The 27500-nt window shown below is 38.9% G+C and overlaps 1 protein-coding gene across 2 annotated transcripts in view; it reads right to left on the bottom strand.

Annotated features, from left to right (window-relative positions):
• The window catches only part of LOC126162362 (integrator complex subunit 13), a 302316-nt gene that overhangs the window by 265362 nt on the left and 9454 nt on the right, over positions 1–27500 (bottom strand). For both annotated transcript variants that reach the window (XM_049918816.1, XM_049918815.1), the window contains exons 4-5: positions 25394–25518; positions 3342–3432 (exon numbers count right to left, since the gene is read on the bottom strand). In XM_049918816.1, the coding sequence (XP_049774773.1) occupies positions 3342–3432; positions 25394–25518 (216 nt within the window). The remainder of the gene's footprint in view (positions 1–3341; positions 3433–25393; positions 25519–27500) is intronic.

Raw genomic sequence — 27500 nt, 5'->3', positions numbered from 1 at the left:
TAATCTTTACCTCTAAACATAGTGTATACGTACCTGTCACTGACAATGTAAAAATTGACACACACTACATCCAAGTGAAATTCTCACAGTTGGAATGATGGTGTAATAACTAAATACATAAAAATAGCAAATACTGCCGCAAAATGCAATATTGTCAAATTATCTAATAGATGCTATTCCACAGTGAACTGTATTCAAATAAACTACTTTATCAGAGATAATTTGAAATAGCTTTATTATAAATATTAAAAATGAAATCAATTTTCAGTTACTGGTACTGCATATCATCTGGAGAAGTTCATCTAGGAAAGATAATGTGCGTACGAAAGTGTTTTCAAAATAAAAAGCGCATGACCACAACACTCGATGATCTGGTGCCATTTTAATTGTGGGCAGTTAAATGGCCTGTATAAGATACACCCCACTTAATGCAGCATAGTACTCAGTCACTGGACCTAGCACTTTAGATCAAAGAAATGTGTATGTTTCTTTGTTAGCTAAAGTTCAAAAGTAGGTTATAATGCAGACACTTTTAACATCACAGTTTAAAGTGGCGGGTGTTTCAAACTTCTACATTTTTTCATGACACACAGAACAAAATTCAGCTTTTGTGTTAGCTACAAAAGACTTGCATCAATTTTTTGTTACTTTCCTGATTTGGTAGCATTGTAATTTATGTTAAGGCATAACACTGAGAACAAAGTAACACCAGAAACAATGCTCAGTGTTCACAATCTGTATTAAGTACTTTCAGTGTGTCATACAGATGACTGCACTGGTTTGTTAATTATGATGATACACTAATAAACCAAAACTAATATTATCTTAGCATATTATCACCACTCAGATACACTGCAATTAATTTATATGTTAACTGATCACTAGCATATTGTTTCTGGTACTAGCCTCATGTCTACTTTCAGGTAAAAGTAGCACCATTAGGATTTTTAACAAGTTTTACACTGCGACCGGAAGACTAAATTTGTATTGTGCACCGAACTGTAGTATACTCAATGTAGAATTACGATGAAGTACAATACTGTACAATACATAGGTTGTAGCTGACATACAGGATAGTGATAAATAAACTTTCACTACCTGATCCAGTGTAGATGGAAGACTATTTATCCTACTGGTACCCAACTTTATAGGACTGATGTTCAGACTGTGCGCTGCATAATTTGCATTGTTAGTAGTGTTGGTTTTCCATTAGGTCCGGTACTGGTTCGGCGACACAGGGTTGAAACACGAGCATCAGTGTGTATTACAGCTGCAGACAATCAAACATGGGTCTGGACAAGGTGAGCAGAGCTAAACTTGTAAAGCTGTTTTATCTAAACAGTAGCAATAGTACTGCTGCTCTTTGCAATTGTTGACACATTAAAGAAGTTCGGAGACATCCGCTTTCTGTACACAGAATGTGTTTCAGAAGTTCAAATTAACTGGTGATCACTCCTGGGAGAGGCCAATGAACAATTGTGCCACAAATTGTTACCATGGCTGAGAATGCTGGATGCAATATGCAATCTTCAGGCAGTGCATGAGCTGTCACAACAGCTAAACATTCCATGGTCCATCATTGGAAAAGAGCAGCAGACAACTGTGATATGATATCTGTACAAACTTCCAGGCTGTCTTCGACACTGATGGTCACCACATTGAGTAACGTTTGTAACCTCGAACGTGAATGTGGTAAGGAATTAACAAATGTTACCCTCTCATTTGGAAATTAAACCATGTTTCTTTCAATGATTTACTCGTTATTGCTCTTCCACATGTCCTTACAAATGTTTCCACAAACTTTCATTGTCCTATGATCACTCAGTTTTTATGGGGATCCTCTCAAGTAGTGAAAGTTCAACTATAACCTCCACATATTTTAATGCTGAAGCAGTCACACATGGTGTGGAAGTTCGTGAGTTACACTGTAATTAAGCCAAAAAGATGTGATGATAGTTTATAATGGCCAAAAGTGGTAATCATCTATGTTATCTCAAAACTGTGACTGGAATTAATAATCAGTTATAACTTTCCTACAATTGCTGCATTTCTCGATATGCACTGTGTAATCATATTGCACAAATGGTAGCAATACAGTACTTTTCACAGAAGACAGCCTCACATCATGGAATCAACCATTACCAAACCTGTCTCTGAGTTGCATTATTACTTTAACACCTACAACATACTCAAACTAAATTACTGCAATGGGTGAGCAGCGGACATCAATTACACATAGTGATGTATCCACAAGGTCAACCAATCATGCTTTGATACCTTGTACAACAATTTGGAGGAAGCTGAGGAACCCATAGGGGTGCTTTCACTCATCGCTTCTAGCCTGTTTATGCTATTACATAAAGAAGTTGCCACAAATTTCCTTCTGTTCTGATTATTTCTTCATGTAGTGGCAATTAATAACTATGATTATTTTACAATTTCCTTGGTTTCTGCAAAAATTCCTCATAGTAACTTAGCCACTTTTATACAACATTTTGGAAGTGTATAGCTGCCTTTAACCCTTTAACTGCTCTGGACGTGTTAACGCGCCCGCCTTTGTACCTGTCCCAGTGTGCTCTGAACGTGTTTACACATGCCACCAGTCCTTCTACCTGGTACTCTGAACGTGTCTATGCGTAGACACATTCGGAGTACCAGGTAGAAGGACTGGTGGCGCACGTAAACACGTTCAGAGCACACTGGGACAGGTACAAAGGCGCGAGCGTTAACACGTCCAGAGCTGTTAATGGGTTAATAAAGTGTATACAACATATTCCTCTTAAGCAAGTAAATCACTAAGTGCATAATAGAATTATCTGTAAATGACTGAACCTTTTTCTTGTTAAGGTTGCAATTCTGTACCGTACAAATTAATAAATGAAAGATGCATTTATTCAATGGCATAACATAACACCATTATGTAGAAATAATTTATTCCATCAACAATCTTAACATATTTGAAGAGTTCCGATTATTGACACAATTAGTCTCATGAAACCAAAAATATCACATAAAAACATGTAATATTATCTTTATCCATTGTAGTAAAAATAACACATGAGAAACATATGGCATTCTTTTTATGCCTGGTAGTATCAAAACTAATATTTTTTTTTAAATTCCAAAATGCTGCATGCAAAATTATGGACAGGGGAATTTCCTTAAAGCACGAAATTTTACAAAACTGGATAAAGGTGACCCACTGATAAAGACCCATGACATTTGCTCCAAAAGAATTGATAACTTAGCATGGAATTATGTTAAATTTAACTCATTTGCAAACATCTGCTGGTTACCTAATGCATCTTATTTTAATTGATACTGTTTTACCAGACACTTACATCTCTAGGAGGATGTCCTGTCACTTGACTTTCTACATTGTTTGGGTAGACATTGATGATGACCAAGTGGCAATGATGAACAGTGATTAAGCTGAAAACAAGTATCAGTTCAGGAAATTTTGACAAGATATGAAAAACTTATGCAATTAAATTTTCATGAACAGTTCACGTAACTTGCGAACATTTGTAACAGAAATTTTATTTTAGAAAGTTTTTGATCACAAACGACATTGTTGTCCATAGAACTGAAAAAAACCAGCAGCAGTAACGCCTGATAATTAATACTCCTTTTCTCAATTGTTTCCTATGTAGATTCGATAAATTATTTCTGTTAACATTTACAATATATGTGAAGCAAATCAAACATTTTACATTGATGGCTTTTCAAAATCTGAATATTTAGGATAATGGAAAAGTAAGAAATAAAACATTACGAGTAAGATACAATAATAACAGTTAGGAAGTGTCACGTTAAGTTTAGAAACAAATAACGATATAGAATTGACAATTTATTACTATACAGAAGTCTTTTCCTAACAGCTAACTAAATATTCAAAATCAAAATAAGTATTTTATTGTTTCATATAAACAAATTTAAGTAAGCAGTCATTGCAGTTCAACAGAAGACTAAAATTGGCAAACTGAATATGTTCTACAAACTAAACCAGTCTTAATGCATTAAATTTGTAATAATACACTGGAGGCGGTTTTCATTAAATTATTAACTTTAGTAGCAGCTGTATTGCTCAACATGATCAAAATTACTTTAATGTACAGGAGACTAACAAAGTACAAATAGTAATTTGCATAATGTAATTATTTAACACACAGTATTTCAAACATAAATAAGACAACCTCACCCATAACCTTAAAACGACTGATTAATCTTTAATCTATAGCATTATTCTCCAAAGACAACTCTACCACCACTTAAAAACCATTTTATTGGACAATAGCACTTCTGCACAAAGACGGCGTGTAATTTTCTCTTGATTAATATTGAATCCACACTATGGGAGTTTTTCCCTTTTAATTTATTGTTATGGTTATAGGCTGTGAGCTCAGCAACAGAGTTTTAATCTGTGCGAAGGAAATAGGAAATTATATTTGTTTCTTGAATGATGGCGTTACAGTATCTAAATTTTAGAGCCATGTGGCACCCTCATACAGACCAGCATATTACGAGTGCTTGCCAATGGACAGTAAGGAACTTCTCAACTTTTGTAATTCATAATGTGAATGCTATAAATAATTAACATTTATAACTATTAAGGCAATGATTTCTTTATAAAAGTGTTGGTGAAAAAGTGCAATATTGACTGACCAGAAATAATTATTGCAGTAATGACTAAACACCATTGTACAGAACATAGTAGTTTTCGAATTACACTAAGAAACTTCCACCTCCACCCGCCCTTCCCTCCTACCACTGGACTAGATGAATATTACGAGGGTTTATTTGTATTTTAAGTTACCTCTTTGTGATATTCAGCTCGTAGCAGCCTGCGAACCACCGACTTGTTAAATATTCTTCTTATCTGTAGAATAACTTAATTTTTTTACTAAAAAGCAGGATTTGACAATTCCGATCTTCTAATGCTTTTATTGCGCCTTACATTAGATGGTAAGTATCTTGTTATAGTAGCCCTTCTGAGTAATGAATAAAAGGCAGTTTTTTCAATACATACATATATACATTACTGACATAAACAGGAGGAATATTTCATACAAATAATAAAATACATGAACTGGACTTGTCCCCTAATAAATCTCCTTACATAATAATTAAAACTTTATGTTCTCAATGATTATCCTGGATAACAAAAATAGATATAATTCTACTAATAAAGCTTCGACAGTATTATGAAAAGGATAGTTCCTACTCACCATATAGCAGAGATGCTGAGTCACAGATAGGCACAACAAAAATAAGCTTTCGGTCAATACGGTCATGTAAAAAATAGGTGACAGACACACCCACTCATGCATACGCAACTCGCACACAAGGTGAGTTTTCTTTGTATGTGTGTGTGTGTGTGTGTGTGTGTGTGTGTGTGTGTGTGTGTGTGTGTTTGTTTTCAAACATTTTTTTTGGACGACAAGAGACAGTGTGGTATTGGGTTGCCAGGCACACACGTCTCTCAATTCAGTTAACTTGCGCATTGTGTGTAACTGATCCTCTTCTCTGGGTAATCAGCTACGTTGATCTCCCAAAAGCTTCTTCTCTGAAGACTATAGCTGGTTAAAGGAATTTATTAAAATACTTCTCTATCCTTGAAATAATTTTGGTACTCATAAAATACTTTTCAGTTCAATACTATGTATTTCCAACTTTCACAGACAATAAATTCTGCAAGCTAACTTATTCCTTACACATTAGACTCATTTACACACATTCAAATAGCATACATGTCTCTTGCTTCGTTCATAGCCAAGACTTGTTCATTAGTCTTTTTACAATCAACCGAGACACTAAAGAGCACAGAATACTACATAAAGTTTTCTTGTTCTTCTCGACTCATACATGGAGATTATGTGGACCATACAGCAGGTACTTGTCTGCTGCCATTTGGCCGCTGGTCCCTCTTTTTCTCGTAACTTCTTTTTTTTCCTGCACATACAAATAGGTGATGCACGATGCACAGTAGGGTGTATTCGTTTCTCCCAGTCACTTCTAAAATATTGGTTGTTCGAAATGGTGAAAGGCCAAGTGGTTCTAGAATTTACTCCGAAATTCTTGAAGCACTACAGAGTGTGTGTGTGTGTGTGTGTGTGTGTGTGTGTGTGTGTGTGTGTGTGTGTGTATTTTGACAAAGGCCTTGTTGGCTGAAAGCTCATTTTGTGAAGTATTTTTGTTATGCCTATCTGCAACTCAGCATCTCCACTATATGGTGAGTAGTAACCATCCTTTTCAAAATAGTGTTACACTCCGTCTTGGATTTTCCGCTGTTTGATTTTACTAATAAAGCTGGTTCATTTGTATTCAAAATTAGTATGAGATTTCACTTCCAATCAACAAAATTATTTATTTCCAAACTTTGGCTACAAAATATCTGGAAAATCTCATATCCTCAGAATGTAAGATGAAATACAGATGAGTAATGTAATTAGGGCTGGAAGCAAGAATCAGGCATGGGAAGGATACTTAAAACCAGGTGCAGCTTGTGGTTTCCACACTGGGTAAGGTTATGACATTTATTGATTAGAGGTGGGAGGGGGGGGGGGAGGCAATATCACACACTAGCCAAACATTTACATATTGCATCTTCTTTCTGTTTTGTAATCATCTTCTAAATAACATCAAAATCTAACTTCAAGATAAAATCTGTAGGTAGCTTATTTACCTCCAGCATCACATTTTCTGACAGCTTACCACAACAAACTGTACTAAAAGGCACATTTTGGAGAGATCTTTAATACAGTGTATGTTAGCTTCGCTCCATTCTTAATGTTTCTGGTATTTTCATTTCTAAACTTCAGACATTTAATGTTCTATGTGCTCAAACCACAGTTTTTATGAGTTCACATGATGAAACAGCAATGTTTTCATGACATCACGAATCTTTTGCTGTCACTGGCTGACATGAACAACTCAAGCAACTGCCATGGTAATTTACACACCATATTTATACTTGTGTATAAAAAAATATGCATTTTAAGTGATATGGCACACACAACCACTCAGCTGCATTGTACATTTCTCTGTTAAAATCGCATGTATACCTTGCCTGGATTTACACTGTTTTTGTTGTCGATTCATGTTTACATCATGTCTGATGCACCAAGTTCCTTCACTTTCATCATAACCACATGTCCAAAATTTTGTGATAAGCTGCACACTGAATTCATATTGTGTTGTCTTCAAATTCGTGGTATGCTGTTATTATTCACAAGAATGTACAACTCACTAAATTCATGCACAACAAACTCACAAAAAGAAACTTACTCATAACAAACATTACTACAGTTAGCAAGCAAGGAAACTAAAGTAACGGGGCATATTTCAAGCACGGGGTAAATTTCAAACACTTTTTCCTCTTAACATTCATGAAACTCTTGCTAGGTGGTGATACTTATGTTACCATACTCTAGTACACTCTGGTGAGACATTTGAAAACTTATTCCAACAGTGGATATAGCAGCCAATGTCAGAAACAAAAAAACTGTCTAAAGCACTATCAAAACAACAAAAGCACTATCAAAGCAACAATACTAAACATTGGTTAATGATGCATCAAAGCATATGAGAGATATACAGAGACAGGGAGTCAATAGCAAGGTTTCAGCAACTCTGTTCATTCCCTTATGGTGTAAGCAGTGGAACATGAAAATTGTTTACGTTGGTAGGAGGACAGTCTTAAGCTAAAACACCAGAGCCTTCAGGGTGCCCGTAAGAGCTGTACTCCAAGGAAGCCAAGCCCCCAAACCCTTGTTACATAGAGCTAAGCGGCATTTCAAGGCACAGCCTTAAGATTAACTGCTACCTATTCAAAAAATATCACATATCAATAGCTCCAAAAATGTTGACCAGTGTTATTTAAAGCCATGTGGGAAATATATAAAATGTGTTCTGATAATTTAAATTCTGTAATACATTAATGAGAAATTTATTTTAATTTATATATATTTTGGGGCAGCTACACCTCAGAGCCTTTAATTATGAGCTGCAACTGCCCATAACCAATGGTCTACCAGCGATAAAGAGCTCAGTCATGTATGTACAGTTAAAAATAACCTAGGTTTAATAATTTTTGACCAATGCAGAATGCCAACACATGCTTGCACAACAACAGGATGTGAAAATGCGGCAATCATGAGGGAACATTTAAGAAATGCAAATCCCTGTTGCCATTTGATCAGATTGACTTCTATGTCAAATGTAACTGATTTAAAGTCCTTTGCATTTCAGACAGAATTGTCCCATTTCTCTGTTTCATAATTATTTTACCAACACGTGTGATTGCATTAATTGGATTAATCACACTGTTCATTGAGTAACCATCAGAAAACCTTACAATCATGTATCATTGTAATTTAATCAATCATCCTGCTTTGAACTAAGCAGTTTCTTGTAGTCATTTAAAAGCTATTGTATCACATGACCAACCGTGCTTTCCATATTGCAAATCATTTTATTCATTACTGTTGACTGATGAATGTCTTGGGTGAGTATCGAAGTCAGCAGAGTTTAAGAAGGATTATATTGTACTTTAAGCCTCTAAGCCTGGGGGCCTAATGCAACATGTCGAAGAGGCTCTTCCAGTAGTAAACAGGAAGCAAACCAGCAGCAGATCACGGCCCACATGGGAATGAACAATGCCTGTCATCCAAGTTGAATGGTCATGCTCGAATCATTCCAGTGACTGACAGATAAGGCTAAGAAGAACAACCTTGCTCATCAAATTTCAATGAAGTTGACAATCATCATTATCGTCCCCGAAACTGATAATGGACCACAGGTTCTTAGTTGAGTGGAAGGATCGAATCAGCGACTTTGAAAGGTTTGACAAGCTAGTCTGTGACTCCCTTACTTTGTGCCATAAGGATGAGAACTGCGGGGTCCCACAAAATGATTCAGGGATGTAGTACTCCTCCTACACAATTAGCTGACTATTTGTGAGTGCACACAACTGTTTTTTTCAGATTAGGTGATTCTCCAGTCAAACCAAATAATGATGTTGTTGGAGTCCCTGAAGTTCCAGCGTAACAGTATAAGACCCAATGAAAAATCCCCCCGTTTCCCAGATTAGACTATTTAACATCTTAATTCTTAATGATTAACTGTCAAAGCATTTACAACAAAGTGCCAAAGTTCGGCGCAATGCTGAAAAGCAGAGGAGAACACCTAAAACTAGATACAGAAAACTGCTTAAAATACAAAATTGATAGCAGTGAGATTTCTGGAGTAAATATAGTGTAAATTGAAAGGATAGACTAATGCAAAATTGAGGTGGTGTGTTTGTCACAGTAGACAAAAAACTGAAATTCAATGACAGACACTGCAACTGTTTCAGATTATTTGCGCAAGACTCGATATCCACAGAGGACAAAATCGTATAACTGGGTATTTGTATAAACAATCCCTGATGTAACCACAAGTTTGGAAAAAAGAACTGGTTTTAAAATGTACTATTACAAAGAAAGATACAGAGATATTGTCCAGGTTCATTCTTGCATTACTGCAGGGATGAGTAATAGACATCATGGTCAAACGCAGTGAGAAACTACTGAAATTCCTAGAACTGAATAAGCCCCAAGACCCGACAGAATATGTGACAGATTCTGTACAAAACCTGCTGCTGAGGTGGCCCCTCTCTTAATCATAATACACTGCAGATTTGTAGAAGAAAAAAATGTGCCCAGTAGCTGAAAGGAAAAACAGGTGAAGAAGAGCAGCACAAGTGACCCACAAAACTACTGCCCATTCTCACTGATGGTCATCTCTTGTAGAATCCCACAATATATTCTGATATCGGACATAATGAGGTATCTCTAACACAAAGACCTTTTCCATGCCAACCAGCATGCATTCCAAAAACATCGAACCTGCATAGTCCAACTCACAACTTTCTCATGTGACATCCTTAAATCGTGGCAATCAGGTGGGTGTATTGTTTCCCAAAACCAGGAAAGTTTTTGGTTTCAGTGCTTATAGTGACTGTACAATCATGTGGAGTATCAAAGAAAATTCATGACTGTAACACATCATATAGTGGAGATGCTGAGTCGCAGATAGGCACAGCAAAGAGACTCTCACACTTACAGCTTTCGGCCATTAAGGTCTTTGTCAACAATACACAGACATACCCACTCACACAAATGCAACTCACACACACGACTGCAGTCTCAGGCAACTGAAACCACACTGTGAACAGCAGCACCAGTGCATGATAGGAGTGGCGACTGGGTGGGGCTAAGAAGGAGGCAGGAGCAGGGAGGGGGAGGGATAGTATGGTAGGGGTGGCAGACAGCGAAGTGCTGCAGGTTAGACTGAGAGCACAGGAGACGTGGAGAGGAGAGATACTAGTGGAAAAGGAGAGAAATAAAAAGACTGGGTGTGGTGGTGGACTGATGGCTGTATAGTGCTTGAATGGGAACAGGGAAGGGGCTGGATGGGCGAGGACGAAGGTTGAGGCCAGAGGGGTTACGGGAACGTAGGATGTATTGCAGGGAAAGTTCCCACCTGCGCAGTTCAGAAAAGCTGGTGCTGGTGGGAAGGATCCATATGGCACAGGCTGTGAAGCAGTCATTGAAATGAAGGATATCATGTTTGGCAGCATGTTCAGCAACAGAACCACTTGTTTGTTGGCCACAATTTGTCAGTGGCCATTCATGTGGACAGACAGCTTGTTGGTTGTCATGCCTACATAGAATGCACCACAGTGGTTGCAGCTTAGCTTGTAGACCACATGACTGGTTTCACAGGTAGCCCTGCCTTTGATGTGATGGTGATGTTAGTGACCAGACTGGAGTAGATGGCAGTGGTGGGAGGATGGATTGGACAGGTCTTGCATCTAGGTCTATTACAGGGGTATGATCCATGAGGTAACGGATTGGGAACAGGAGCTGCGTAAGGATGGACAAGTGTATTGTGTAGGTTTGGTGGATGGCAGAATACCACCATGTGAGGGGTGGGAAGGATGGTGGGCAGGATATGTCTCATTTCAGGACACGATAAGAGGTAATTGAAACCCTGGCGGAGAATGTAATTCAGTTGCTCCAGTCCTGGGTGGTACTGAGTTAGGAGGGGAATGCTCCTCTGTGGCTGGAAAGTGGTATTTTGGGAAGTGGTGGGAGACTGGAAAGATAAGGCATGAGAGACTTGTTTTTGTACAAAGTTGGGAGGATAATTAGTCAGTGAAGGCTTCATTTCATCCTGGATTTTCCATTGTTTGAAATTCATTACTGGATTGTCAGTTTCTTGGCAGAGAGAATACATCATGTTATACTGGATGGGAAGTCACTGACAGATGCATAAGTAACTTTCGGACTGCATCACTGAAGTGTAATGGGACCCTTTCTGTAAATGAAGTATATTATCAATCTGGTAGATAAAATTAATAGTAACCTCATACTGTTTGCAGTTATCTATAATGGATTATTATCTGAAAAAAGGATGCACAAACATCTGTTCACATCTTAATAAGATTTCAAAGAGATGAAAAGCATGACAACTTGCTTTAAGTGTTCAGAAATGTAGGCACCTGGGCTCTCAATCATAGGTAAAGTACATGGCAGACTTCATTTCATTGGTAGGGTACTGGGAATATGCAGTGAGTCTACAATGGAGCTAGCCTAGAAAACATTCAATTCCTAGAATATTGCTCAAGTGCCTACTAGGACTAACAGGGAATACTGAACATACTGTAAGAGGGTAGCTTGAATGGTGACAAATTCACTTGACTTACAGGAGAGTGTCAGGGGAAATGCTAAAAAACATGAATAGGCAGACACTTTGAGATAATACATTGACTATCAGATGAAAGTTTAAGGAAACAGTAGTAAGTGAGGAACCTAGTAATATACTACAGCCTCCTACATATTGCTTCTGTAAGGTCTGTGAAGACTAGATTACATAAATTACATATGTAACTAAGCAGTCATTTTTCCTGTGATCTACATACAAATGGAAGAGAAAGAAATCCTGTTGTCGAGGAGATAGAAATGCTTACTGAATGAATGTATCAACACTAATGTGCGCCTAGATGATTATGATTCTAGTGACAACATTGTCTGTAGCTAATTACTGTGTAGTTTCACAGCAAGATACTATTAGTGTGGTACTGAGCTTGCACTTTTTTGATCTGTGTGCAATGCATTCAAATTTTACAAAATTTATGGTGTTTACTTACTTACTTACTTACATTAATTGATCATGTTAGGTTAATCAAGTGGATTATACCTGAAACATTGTGATGAAGGAACAATGGAGCTTTAAGGCCACAGACAACAATGTCATTAGAGACCAAATAAAATAACTGATAAGATGGATATGAGAAAGGGTAATGGCCATGTCCTTTCCAAAGGAGCCCACCCCAGCATATACTGAATTAGAGAGCTCACAGAAACATAAATCTGGATGCAACTTTAAACCCTATTCCCCGCAAATATAAATCCAGCACCTCAATCAGTGTAGCTTGTAGCTTCAACAAAATGACTGATTATTACGAAAACTAACTAGATAGTTAAAATATCATAGGGACATTGATCATCAGCCATATTCAGCATGATGAAGGAATAGTTTGATGTCATGGATATAACTGTGAAACACACAGCAGTCGATTGCACAGTTTAAAAAAAAATAAAAACAAAACAAAATAAAAAAGAAAAAGGAAGAAAAGCACACTGGTTGTACTAACTTAGTTGCCTAAAAGTTCACTGATTATGTGGTAGTGATTGTGATTTTAAAGGGAATTAACTACATGGTCATTCACAGTATTAGACACACAGACACACAAACACACACACACACACACACACACACACACACACACACACACACACATTTTAATTCAATGATAAGAATGTTATAAATGCATTACACTCAGTACTTGTATGATTACCTTAAGTGATGAAATTTAGCTGTCATGGAGGTAAAATTAAAAGCTTTGTGCAAAAAGTTAAAACTGTGATATACTACATGTAGTTTATACCTATTACATTCAAGCATAGGAACAGGCACACATCTTGTTTTTTATGTTGGATTAAACCCTCAGAGCTATGTCTCCTGCCCCAACATCTAATAGTGCTAACTTTAAATCTGGTAACAAAATTCCCATCTTTATAGTAAATGTAACACATGGATTATGGTTATTTACATCATCTGCACGAATCTGTGGTAGCTGGCTTTAACTGACATCACGCATCTTTGATAGCTCTGTAATATTTAAAATTGTGATGATTTGCTCTACAGATACACTGTGAAGGATTCTTCTTCTGTAGAACAAATTCATTAGTAAGAATGGTATAACAAACTGCCTATTGGCTTCTGTCTCGGGTTGTTCGGCCGACGTTCATCTAATGATTTTTCTGACATTTCGCCAGCACGAGTGGCTGGCACTGTCAAAGCTTCACCCTCCATTGCCGGTGGTGAACTGGACGCGAGCTCGCGGCCGCAGACTATATGTACCTGGCGCGCCAACGTCCGAGGGCTTCTCCGCGGTCATTTCCAGTGCGGTTCTCCTCTTGCTACCTGCGACGGTCGTTCGCTGCAGTACGGGAAGCCAGGATCCGTTTACCATAAGGCTTTCCTCTTTCTTGTTGAAACTGTTCGCGTGTTTTTGGATTTCTACAGCTTCTCTGAATAAGCGCGTGTGATAGTGCTTCTCTACAGCCAGAACTTCCGTGTCGGCGAATTTTATTACGTGGTCGGTCTCATTCAGTGCGTGCTCTGCCTGAGGAAAGCCTTAAGGTAAATGGATCCTGGCTTCCCGTACTGCAGCGAACGACCGTCGCAGGTAGCAAGAGGAGAACCGCACCGGAAATGACCGCGGAGAAGCCCTCGGACGTTGGCGCGCCAGGTACATATAGTCTGCGGCCGCGAGCTCGCCTCCAGTTCACCACCGGCAATGGAGGGTGAAGCTTTGACAATGCCAGCCACTCGTGCTGGCGAAACGTCAGAAAAATCATTAGATGAACGTCGGCCGAAGAACCCGAGACAGAAGCCAATAGGCAGTTTGTCAACAAGTGGCCACGAAACCCTTAACAATTTTGTAAGAATTGTATGTTCAACTTTCAAGATGGAATATGGCAATAGCTCCTCTTCTTGAACTTCATAAAGACGTATACCAACCTTGGCAGTTGTCATGTCCCAAAAGAGAGTAGGGAGGACACGTTTTGATTGACCAACTGCTTACCTACTTTGATGCAATCAAAGAGTGACTTCCTCGTGGGCAGCCTGCAGGTCTCCACCTAGTAAATTAACTACAAGCTAATTGGGATTTCACGGACACAGAACGTGGCATAACTCTCAAGGAAACTCAGGACTAAGGGAAACCTCGGATAACAAAAATTCAATGGAAGTCTTCTCCTGGCACAACTGAATAAAGTTCTCTATTTCAGGGCCTGTTATTGCTGTGTATTACTGTATGCAGTCTATGCAGCTCTACTAATCAGCTGCCTGCACTCTTGTGATCCCAAAACTATCTTCTCAACAGACAGTCACTCAAATATTTTAAGTCTGTGGCATGGTGACGACCGACACAATGGTAGTGCCAGAGACGACTACCAGACTTTGTGTGTCCCATTTTAGGGCACATCCCCTCTTTAAAGCATTCCTCAAGTTTACAGAAGATTCTCTCTGATACATAATGAGCCTGTATGTGAACATTACCAAATTAGGTCAGATCGCAAGGCACTCACACTGCGGTCACATGCTTGATACAAGACCAGAGTCAGGCGCACCCTGGCCATGGCTGCCGCTTGTGCGTACATTGCCTGTGTGCAGTACAGTGCCAGGCTGATGCTGTGTGAACAAACGATTGTGCCAACACTTCCTCTGCCTTCCCAATATCGATTACACAACATGGTATTTTACAATGTTTGTAGTTTTTTGCATTTTATATTGTTTTGCTATTCTTCTTCCCATTTCTACAGGATGTGACATGCTGTGTCTCTGTTATATCTGTACTTAGGATGTCTAGTTCCAGTGTTTACATCCACATTGCTTCTTTAATTAGCTTGTCTGCCAGTTCATTACATGGAATGTCTACATGGCTCGGTGTCCACAGGAAAATGATGGACATCTCCCTGCTGTGAAGGGCATATGGTTCATCATAGCTGTACCAGTTTTTAGTCCTCTATTTATGGTTATTAATTACATAGTAAAAATGCCATATTCTTTTTGTAGTGAACAATGTCTGATTCCATCCACAGACATGATACATGTATTATGCATAGCTGATCAATCATTTTCTTTCAAACTACCTATGTAAAAGAATCTTTGATGACTGAATAAAATATAGAGGGACAAAAATTGTTATCCATGTTGTCTTTGGTGCCACGCCATGGACACATCCTTAGTACTAGTCACAAGGGGAGTGGGGGAGGCAGGGGGTTAACTGGTAGTTTTTGCATTTAGGTTATTTGGGAAAGATGAATTTCTTGCAGTCAACCAGAAGGAGAGTAGCGGAGAGTACTTAGTGTACTACTGCTACTTCCCCTTTTGCTGTTCCAGTCCCGTTGTGTGGAAAGAATAACTGCTGGTAGACCTGTGTGAGCTGAAGTTCCTCTAATTTTCCCTTTGTGGTTTTTCATAACATTCACACGGGAGGAAGTAATATATTCGTTGACTCTGCTAGGAATCCACTCTCTCAGAATTTTAACAGCAAACCAGACCATGATTGAAAATGCATCTCTTATAGTATCTGCCGCTGAAGTTATGTGAGCATCTCCATGACACATTCACACCTACTAAATGAACCTGTGATAAAATGCACTGATCTTCTTTATATCTTATTTTCTTCCTATATCAATCCCTGACTCAAAATCAATATTCAAGTATTAGTCAAATGAGTGTTTTGTAAACTACCTCTTTTGTTAGTGGTCTACCCTTTGTGAGGATTCTTCCAAGAAATTTAAGTCTGGGGAACAGCATCGTCTGTGAACAACCTCATGGAAATTCCAATGTTATCCACTAATGATACAGGCCTATAGTTTTTTATGCAGATTCAAAGACCCTTCTAGAAAACTGGAATGACCATGCATTTTCTTTTTTCAATCATTGGGAACACTTCCGTCCTTCAGCAACCTATGGTACAACACTGGTCATCCTGCTCTAAAGTGTTCATTAATAGCTGGTTCTTTGAATTGTTGAACAGGATGGGATGACGGGGGTGATTTGACATCTGCTTAATCATAATTGTGTAGGTAATTAAATTAAGTCCGGCATCATATTTTCGTAGGGTTATTCCCATTTCCACAAAGAGGCTCTTGATGGAGCTCCTGCAGAAATCCCAATTTATGAAATGTATTCTGTTCTGTGGCAATGGCAAGGAAAGCGTTTCTGAAGAAGAGAAATTTGTTAATATCAAGTATAGATTTAAGTGTCAGGAAGTCGTTTCTGAAAGTATTTGTATGGAGTGTAGCCATATATGGAAGTGAAACATGGACAGTAAATAGTTTGGACAAGAAAAGAATAGAAGCTTTCAAAATGTGGTGCTACAGAAGAATGCTGAAGATTAGATGGGTAGATCACATAACTAATGAGGAAGTATTGAATAGGATTGGGGAGAAGAGAAGTTTGTGGCACAACTTGACCAGAAGAAGGGATCGGTTGGTAGGACATGTTCTGGGGCATCAAGGGATCACCAATTTAGTATTGGAGGGCAGCGTGTAGGGTAAAAATCGTAGGGGGAGACCAAGAGATGAATACACTAAGCAGATTCAGAAGGATGTAGGTTGCAGTAGGTACTGGGAGATGGAGAGGCTTGCACAGGATAGAGTAGCATGGAGAGCTGCATCAAACCAGTCTCAGGACTGAAGACCACAACAACAACATTCTGTTCTGGTGGACAGGGTCTAACAAACCCAAGGTGAGTGGTGCTCCTGGCCACTAAACTATACCTTCATCTTCTAAAAAGAATGAAAGCAGTGTTTTATAAAATGTTTCTAAAACAGTTCAATCTGCTACCAAGGAAAAGTTACACAGGAAACGGAGCTTGTTGAGTTTCTTCATGCAGGCTGTCTCAAGTTATCTTATGAGCAGTTAACATGGTAACTGCTCATTATCAAAAAGAAATCCTAGAAAATGATACTGGTCCATTACCTCCAGCAGTTTGTATCTAACTATAGTTCTGGGAGATGATGGGTAGACCATATTTTACAAGTGTTCATGACAAGAGAATTTAGCTGGTGAAAAGTTGTCCACAGTTTTGCACCCATTTCTGAGACTTATGTATAGCTGGAAGTTAATATGAGTTGATCATATAAATAATGAAAAGGTGCTGAAGAGAACTGCAGAAAAAAGAAATTTGTGGCAAATTTGACTAAAAGAAGTGACTGATTGATGAGACACTGTCTGAGACATTAAGAATCATCCATTTATTATTAGAGGAAAGTTTGGAGCATAAAAACTGCATAAAAACTAAGCAATGAGTAAAGTAAGTGGTTTCAAATGGATGTGGTTGCAGTAGTTATCCAGAGATGAAGAGGCTTGCACAGGATAGAATAGCAGGGAGAGCTGCACCAAACCAGTCAATGGACTAAAGACCACAGCAGCAGCAACAGAAACAACAATAACAACAACATTTGTAGCTGTCTGGAGTTGGCATTCAGCAGTGCATAATGATATGGAACTATAATTTAAACAACGGTTGTTGAAGTGTAATGATGGTGTGACTGTATGTATCATCATGTCCACTATGTCATTTATTGACTACAAAAAGTGAAGTGTTCAAACTAATCCCTGTGTAACTCCATTACCCTGCACATGTTCTATGCTGAGGGTTGTGTGTATTCAGTACAATCAAAGTGATAAAAAAATGTTATAAAAGATGAACAAATTTCTTCAAAAATTCAACTTGTGAGTGTTTATAACATCTTACACTGCCATGTTGTGTTAACACTTTCATAAATCAAAACACAACAATTGAATTTTGGTGTTTACTATGCCATGTACAGGGTGATTTTGCTATATTGGGACAAACTGTAGGAAACAACCCCCGTGCGGATAAGAAGTAAAAATGGTCATATGGACCTATTGCCAGAAATGCTTTCCATGGAAGATACACCCACTTGAGGGCAGGTACAAAAGGCCTTCGTCGGTCACCAAGCAGGTAGCCCACAAGCATGGAGTAGGTCAGATGACCATGTGGAACATTCTCCAAGATAACTGCCACATCTGTCTCACTTACAACGTGCACAGGCCTTATTTCAACTTGCATAAAGGGCAATGGTTCTGTCACAGGTTCATTAAACGGGCCACCACAGTGCTAGAATTTCTGTTATCCAATCCCATGGAACAGTGGCAGTGAACCATTAGCACACGGTAAGTCGCAGCGTAGGGACCAGAATTACATGTAACTGCTTCTTGAGAGTGGAGCTGAAATACTACTACAGACAGAACATTCCAACTTTCCTCAACGTGTGGGCAAGGATTACTGGTGACTGCCTCTTAAGAGGGAAGCTGAAACACTAGTACAGACAGAACATTCCAACTAGCCTTGCTTGTTCTCATGTGTTCTTTCCACCACTAAAACCTACACTTTCACAGATCTTTTACCTCTAGCTTCTAGCAGATTTACCCATCTTGGAATCCATTTCCAGCCTTATGTCCAAATGACCATTTTTTGTCTCCATTCTCTGATGGTTTGTTTCCTGCAGTTTTCTCCATTTAGCAAAATAGCCCTGTATACAAGGCACCCATGCCCACGGGGCAAGGGAGTCAGGAGGCCACCCTTCAGTTCTCTGGGAAAGAAAAAAATATATTGAATTCAAGCATTTTTCTTTAAAGAAAATGATTTAAAAGCTGGTATTACGCAGGTTTTTAACAGGGTCATAACTGGAACTTTTTTATGGTTACTTACAAGTTGCCCGGTATAATCGAAAATTTGTAACTGTATGAGATAATCAATGCTGGTTTGAGATCTTCAGAATCCACATTGAAATGAGGAACGAAGATTTCTAGATTCCAAACATCAACTAAGCCGTCCATGGACCATCCTTTCTAACTACTAAACCAATTAGTTGTTAGACTGATTAGTCTATAGCAGTTTCTATTTTTTGTGTGTTGTCCTGGTTTTGGCGTAAGTATTATGATACTCTACATTGGTATGTAAATTTGCTATCTTGCCATATCCTGTCAAAAAAATTAAAATGGATTTCCTTTACTATTTTCAAGATGTTGAAGCATGTGATTATGTATGTTGTGTAGTCCTGGGTGCATATCCCTACACTAATTTAAAGTGTTTTTTTAGTTCCCTGTCTGTAAAGGGGATGTTGTAAGTATATAGTTATTTTGAATTAATGGAGAGACTATTGCACTCTGTTAAGAGGCAGTCTTGAATGAAGTCAGGACATTATTTATCAGATGCAGACATTTTTGCATAGTACAGTTCCAGAAGTTCAGCAATGTCAAAGATATTGCTTTAAATTTCTCTTTTCTGAAGGATTCCTTTGATTCTACTGATGAATTGATGGCCACTCATACACTTTAATTTGACCCACATTTGGAAAGTCACAATATGTCATTTTATGGAAGAAACATTATTCCACAACATTATTTTTTTCTGTTATTTACAAAAGTAACATGCTTTTGCCAATAATCTTTTAATAACATTTAATGGTCAGTACAGTGCTGGCATTTATGTTGTCACACCCTTCACCATTCTCAGCGTCCTCTGCAACCTCTTTGTACCACCGTGGTACAAGCTTTGTCTAGGAGGGCCAAAAGAGAATGGCATTGTAGTATTTGCAGTGTGAATAATTGTTTGTGTTGCATCCTGTACTACTTTGTCAGTTCTCTTCTCTGTATTTATTGTGATATGCACATTAGCAGTTCAAGCATTCCAACTGGCTCTTTGTAGAGTATGTCCAATGTCGTAAACAAAAATTTTCAAACGTGGGACTGTTACTACAATCATACAAATGTCACTATCGCAAAGATAATCAAGAACACTCCATTCGACCATAGGTGCTATGGCAGGACTATATATTTGCGGTCTCAGAAGATGACTTCCTCTTCCCCCCCCCCCTCCCCCCCACCCCAAAGAGACATATAGTTTTAATAGGGTATTTGCAAATAATAGAGACATCAGATCACAGATATAAGAGTTGCAAGACATGAAAGGGAAGTAGTAATTACAAAGTGTGTGAGACAGGGTTGTAATCCATCCCCCATGTTATTCAGTCAGTACGCTGTGGAAGCAGAAATAAAACCAAGAGGAAATTTGAAAAGGTAATTAAATGTTAATGAAAAGAAAAATTGGTAACCTGGCTTCAGCTGCCAGAGACTGTGGTCGTGTGTGTGTGTGTGTGTGTGTGTGTGTGTGTGTGTGTGTGTGTGTGTGTGTGCGTGTGTGTGTGTGTGTGTGTGTTCTGTCTAATTTTGACAAAGGCCTTGTTGGCCAAAAGCTTATTTTGTGACAGTCTTTTTGTTGTGCCTATCTGTGACTCAGCATCTCCACTATATGGTGAGTAGCAGCTATCGTTTTCATAATATTGTTACATTCAACCCTGGATTTTCCCCAGTATGAGACGAAATAAATTTTTTTTTAATTTTTGCTCATAACATTCTGAATGGACCCCGGGGCGGGGTTCGGGCCGGCGACCGTGGCGGTCGCGCGGTTCCGGACTGAAGCGCCTAGAACCGCTCGGGCACTCCGACCGGCAGTTAATTGTGAATTGCAGAATGATAATGTAGATGGGGACGTAGATGAAGCACTGTCTCGCACTCATCTCCCATTGTGTTTTAAGTATTTCACTATGTACTGTCGCAGTGAGTTTCAAGCAGGGCGCTCATTTCTGACTGCAAGAGGTAAAACTCAGGAACCGGGAGTTGCTATAAAGGGCTAACTTATAGAATGGTAGGGTGTATCCATTTATTCGCGAAGTATAAAACCACTGTGAGACTCCTCCCAAAATAGGGATGAAGTATTAGGCAGTAAACTGTTCTTAAATTAAGTGTTTGTGCCCTTATTCACTTCTTATGAAGCCAACAACTTCCCCTCTCCGTTCCAACGTCCTCCTGTGCTAAGTACTCTAACAAACTTTCTCCCTGTCTCTCCGCTAAAGGTAGCTTAGTAGACGTCAACCCACACTGCCGTCAATGTCCTGAGTGTTCTACGGCCATGCCTTCATCCATAGCTGGTGTAGGACCCGTTCCAGGTCTCGCCTGTTCGTAGGATGTCAAATCAAACACTTTTCAGCCGTGTAATTTCAAAACTTATTTTATTTGGCTGCCAGATTCGGCTATTGGCTGCGCCGTCTTCGGGCCCATGGCCGGCGTGTGGGGGGATTCCACCTCGGTTCTGGTCAAAACAGAGCGGGGGTGGACTCTTCCTGCACGTCGGTCAGGGGTCTGGGGATGGCGCGGTGAATCGCCGAAACTGGTGGCCAAGATAAGTTTGCAAGATGGACGGCTGGAAGGTGTCTTCGGTCTGGAACTGCGCAACTGCTGCGGTCGCGGGTTCGAGTCCTGCCTCGGGCGTGGATCTGTGTGGTGTCCTTGGATTGGTTGGGTGTGGGTGGTACTGAGTTCTGGGGGACTGGTGGCCTCGGAGGTTGGGTCCCATGGTGCTCAGAGCCATTTGAACCACTTGAAGGTGTCTGATTTGACATCCCGTACCCGTGCCAGGATGCAACATCATCACTGTAACTCGAATAAATCTACATCTGTAAAATAAGCAAATCCATTTTTAATAACAGAAGCTTCCATCTCGGTGAGATGGAGGATAGACCCCAAAACGAGTATACACTTCGTGTTTTTTAAAAGAGGTGATATCTCTTTGTTTTGAATTGAGGAAACGAGTATTGTTCTTTAGACACGTTTCAATATAATTATAGTCTGTCCAGTAACATACGAACAGTGTCGATTAGCTTTGCGTAAGACTCACTGAAAGTAGAATGTAAAGAAAAAAATTGGTTACATACAAGAGGTTTGAGGATGCCGAAAGGAATGCCCCAGGGAAGTGTGGTAGGTCCGCTGTTGTTTTCTATCTACATGCATGATCTTTGGGATAGGGTGGATAGCAATGTGTGGCTGTTTGGCTGTTTGCTGATGATGCTGTGGTATACGGGAAGGAGTCGTCGTTGAGTGACTGTAGGAGGATACAAGATGACTTGGACAGGATTTGTGATTGGTGTAACGAATGGCAGCTAACTCTAAATATAGATAAATGTAAATTAAGGCAGATGCACAGGAAAAAGAATCCTGTAGTGCTTGAATACTCCATTAGTAGTGTAGCGCTTGACACAGTCACGTCGATTAAATATTTGGGCGTAACATTGCAGAGCGATATGAAGTGGGACAACCGTGTAATGGCAGTTGCGGGGAAGGCGGATAGTCGTCTTCGGTTCATTGGTAGAATTTTGGGAAGATGTGGTTCATCTGTAAAGGATACTGCTTATAAAACACTAATACGACCTATTCTTGAGTACTGCTCGAGCGTTTGTGATCCCTATCAGGTCGGATTGAGGGAGGACATAGAAGCAATTCAGACGTGGGCTGCTAGATTTGTTATTGGTAGGTTTGATCATCATGTGAGTGTTACGGAAATGCTTCAGGAACTCTGGTGGGAGTCTCTAGAGGAAAGGAGGTGTTCTTTTCATGAATCGCTACTAAGGAAATTTAGAGAAGCAGCATTTGAGGCTGACTGCAGTACAATTTTACTGCCACCAACTTACATTTTGCGGAAAGACCACAAAGATAAGATAAGAGAGATTAGGGCTCGTACAGAGGCATATAGGCAGTCATCTTTCCCTCGTTCTGTTTGGGAGTGGAACAGGGAGAGAAGATGCTACTTGTGGTACGAGGTACACTCCGCCACGCACCGTATGGTGGATTGCGGAGTATGTATGTAGATGTAGATGTAGACTTGAAAAGAAGATATGAAACATATATCACCAAAAGTAAAACAAGGGTAATGGAATTTGGTCGAATTGAATCATATGATTCTGACAGAATTGGATGAGGAAATGACACACTACTAGATGAGTTCTGCTATCTGGGAAGCAAAATAACTGACAATGGTCCAAGTGGAGAGTATATAAAATACAAATTGGCAACATCAAAAAACAAAAATAAATAAATTCTAAAAAAGAGGAAACTGTTAACATATAACATAAATGTAATTGTTAGTAAGTCTTTTCTGAGGATACCTATCTTGAGTGTAACCTTGTTTGGAAGTGAAACAAGGACAATAAGCAGTTCAGACAAGAACAGAATAGAAGCTTCTGAAATGTGGTGCTACAGAAAAATGCTGAAGATTAGATAGGTAGACTGGAGACTAATGAAGAGGTAATAAAACAAACAGAAAAAAAGAAATGTACAGCATAAATTGATTAAAAGAAGGAACTGTTTGATAGGATGCATGCTGAGGCATCAATGAACAGTCACTTTGCTAATGAGGGGAAGTGGGAGATAAGCAGGTTCAAATGGATATAGGTTGCAGTAGTTATTCAGACATGAAGATGCCTGTACAGGATAGACTAGCAACTAACCAGCCTTCGGACTGAAGACTGCAACAATAGTTCTAATAGTTGAAAATCTAATGCCTGTTAATGGATGGCTTCTTTGTAAAGGTAGCAGCCAATTTTTGCTACTTAATCTTGTTCAACAGGGATAACCAAAATGTTCCAGTTTTGGCTTTGACCTATGATGTAATTGCGATGTGTTATGTAATGTCATGGTTGCACGGTGTGTTTGGAGACGGAGTTTCTAGTGTTGAATGTTGATACTTCAAATTTGGTTTTGGGTGATGATGATTGACAGAGTGCCATATGATAGGTTCATGTTAGAGTTGTGTGTTTGGTGATTTGTTAGTGAGCTTTTTTAATGTCAGAAGTTCCTGGTTACTGATCTATTTTCGGGTTTGGAATTATTAGTTTGGTGTGATGTTCACCATGATTTAATTTCAATTTTCATTTGTTATTAGTTGTGGACATGACTACAAATGGCCAATGACACGTTATCCACTACTAAGTTTCCACGGTTTTATAGACTGTTAGGTTTTATGTATTTATACGTGAAGTGCCACATCTGTGGCAACGTTATGAAATTAACCAAAGTTTTGTGTGTCTCAGACGAGGGATGTGTGTATGTGGTATTGTCAACATGACTGGCGATCAGTTTGGAATGGTTCCTAGATTGGGAGAAATGGGTGGCATTAATGATTTCTTAATGTTTTGTTTTCCAGCGTGTGTGTGTGTGTGTGTGTGTGTGTGTGTGTGTGTGTGAGTGAGTGAGAGAGAGAGAGAGAGAGAGAGAGAGAGAGAGAGAGAGAGAGAGAGACTAGGTTTGTGTAAGTTGGTTTTGGTTGGTAAGTATGTTTTTATGATTTTATTGTACTATGTATATTGTGTGCATTTATGTTCATTATGTTCATAACTGTGTGTTACATGTATATTGAAACTGACATCAGTGTAATTTTTTAAATGAATTATTGAGTTGTTAGTCAAAGGTAATAATGAATGATTGTGACTGGTGGGTATCGTGGAGATTGTTCTAGCTATTTCCATCAAGTCAAGTTTTCAATAACAACTATATACAGGTGAGTTTTGGTTTCTTGGTATCATGGACTTTGTTTAGGCTACATAGGTCAAGTGAAATTACTGATACTGGTTTTTGGAGCAATTTGCACTTTCGTGACATTGCAGACTTCATTTGAGCTATGTAGGTCAAGTGAAATTTCAGATACCATGGAGCAATGTGTGGTTCTGTGGTATCATAGACTTTCTTTGAGCTATATATGACAAGTGACATATCCAGTACCAGTCTTTTGCAGAAACATTTCTTTTTTATTCACATCATAGAATTCACTTTCTATATTTACATTTAGAGAGGTTTCATGGATTTCTGAGGATTTTGCTTGCTAAATTTTTGTGCAAGCTTTTGTTTTGGAATATCTTGAATATCTGAAGTGTCGTACATCTTGTTTGTCCCTGTACTAATTCCTAAAGTTGTCCCATTAGTTTCAAATTCTTTTTCCAGTTAAATATATCCTGTATTATTTTAGTCTGTTCACGCCTTCAATGTGCGATGTTATGGTCACCATACTGTACAAGGGCGAAATGGCAGCTTCCAACATCTTGATGACACTGCAGGGCCAGGCTGATTGGCAGTATTGACGGTTTCAGTAGTTCCATCCAATATGGGCTAATACTGTTAATCACCTTATTTCCAGCTGGTGGGAACTAAACTCTAACATTCATTCATTCATACTTCTTTCCTTTAGTCTTCCCATCCTTACTCTCCCTGTAGCTCTGGACGTGATTAGCAATGTGCCTCATTCCATTTTTCAGTCTCAAATGGCAAAATAATAGAAAACGTGTCATCCAGCACCACTACTACATTATAACCGAAATATAAATAAATACATGAACCCTTCAAAACTTACTGGTCAGATGCAGCAGCAATTTTGTTTTGCTGAATCAGAACATTTTGAAAGATATCTTCCAAGCTCTTCATACTAGCATTATCCCGGGCAGAAGTTATACATATAACACGGCATCTGTTCAGAACCTGTTGAAGAGAGCAACTGGTGAGTATTGTCACTTTACACTTAGACAATGTGTGCCAGCAATTTCTAATTCTCAAAGACAAGAAAAAGGACTGGAGCATTTTCAGGATCCAGTTTTAATAAGACAAACATTGGTACACAAATTTTTTGCAAGTCTACACCATGAATCATCAGCCTCCTGCTAATTAACACAATCTCCCATAAAAATTTACACTACACATAATTTTATTAAAGAAGGTTTTCTCTTTGTATAGGAGCTCAACATGATCATAGCCTCACCTCCAGTATAAGATAATCTTAAGGAAGATACCAGTATGCAACCAGGACCCCACTGGCTAAACATATGGAACACAAAATGAAGACTGGACACTGAAAATTACAGGTTTCCAATATTGGATGTCAGTAAATGGGTCAAAATTACAGTCACGCCTCTTGCCCTCTGTTGTTGTTTTTTTCCCCCTTTTTTTTCATAGGCATACGTAAAACAACTGCTTCTCAATGAAAATTATTTTGGAAATATAGTACGATAACTAAACAAAAAAATTATTTGTAGTAGAGTACAACTTAAGATATCTGTAGTACAGTCAGTTCAAAAAATCAAGAACTTTACATGTGGCAGAATACAGATTTTGTTTTGATAGAGCTAAAGTTAACTATACTAACATTTGTGAATGATGCAACATCAAGAAGATACTTGTGACTTCAATAATCTTTACACTACAGATTAGGTTCATGAAAATACACAAACAATTAAAATTACTGAAGTGCACATCATCTCTATCTTTGAAAATTCGGAGTGGAATCAAAGAGTATTTTGATATGTTCCTCAAGAACCTCTTTCCACATCATGTGCATGAGCCCATAAAGCATTAACAGTGACTTCTAGAGAATTGTAAAGTTCTGAAGCTGCTGCATTTGCTTTGACCATTGGCATCATAAAAATCACGGATGTAAGCAACACATTAAAAGCTATTACGCACAAAATACAATGAGTGTTCAGTAAGTAATGTAACACAATTTTTTTCTGTTCAGTTGAAAAACTGCATAATTTGTTGAGCATCAGGGAATATTCCTGCTTCAGCTGCTGTAGTTTCATGAAGTTCCAACAAGGGGGCACTGTATGTAGTCTTCAAAATGCTGACTGGAATGGAGGTGCATTCAAAGCAGAGAGCTGTCATTGATCTTCTTTTGGCAGAAAACCAGAGCTCACAAATATTTGTTGGTGCCTGCAGAATGTCTACAAAGACCTGGCAGTGAACAAAAGCATGGTGAGTCATCGCAACAAGGTGGCAAAAATCTGCCCACTCTCCTACACACTGGCCCACCACATAGAGCTGGGACCCCTTGCAATGCTGGAACATGCAGACACTCTCATTCAACATGATCAATGGATCACAACAAAAATTCTCACTGCTCAACTGGACATTGTTGTTTATAGTATTACCATGCTCATCTGCCATGGTGTGTCAGCTGGGTTCCTCGCTGTCTGACAGAAGACCATAAAGAGCAATGAAGGACCATCTGTGCAGAATTGCTTGCACATTATTAGTTTGACTGTGAGGATTTTTTATGCAGCTTTCACATTAAACAGAGAATATGCTGAAAAAGAAAAGGTTTTGTACCCAAAAGAGTGGGGAATGATATGGTCATTGGAATCCTGAATAAAATCTACCTGCTTTAAGAAAGATTGTGTTGTCCTTTGTACAGGCTGTGACCATATATTTTTGGATTAAAGGAGACCACTAACCAAAAAGATCAATAAGCACATATCTATGTCTGTCTTCAAGAGTCTGCCAGTTCAGTTTCTTCAGCATCTCTGCGGCATTCTCCCATGGGTCAAACAAACCTATGACAATTCATGCTGCCCTTCTCTGCATGTATTTAGCATCCCCTGTAAGTCCTATTTGGTATGGCCACCAAACACTTGAGAAATATTCAAGAACTGGTTACAGAAGTGATTTGTAAGGACTTTATACACTGATTT

The sequence above is a fragment of the Schistocerca cancellata genome, chromosome 2 (assembly GCF_023864275.1).
Source record: "Schistocerca cancellata isolate TAMUIC-IGC-003103 chromosome 2, iqSchCanc2.1, whole genome shotgun sequence".
In the NCBI taxonomy this organism is placed as follows: domain Eukaryota; kingdom Metazoa; phylum Arthropoda; class Insecta; order Orthoptera; family Acrididae; genus Schistocerca; species Schistocerca cancellata.
Note: the sequence above shows the minus strand (reverse complement) of the source record. Positions and strands in the feature narration are given on the sequence as shown.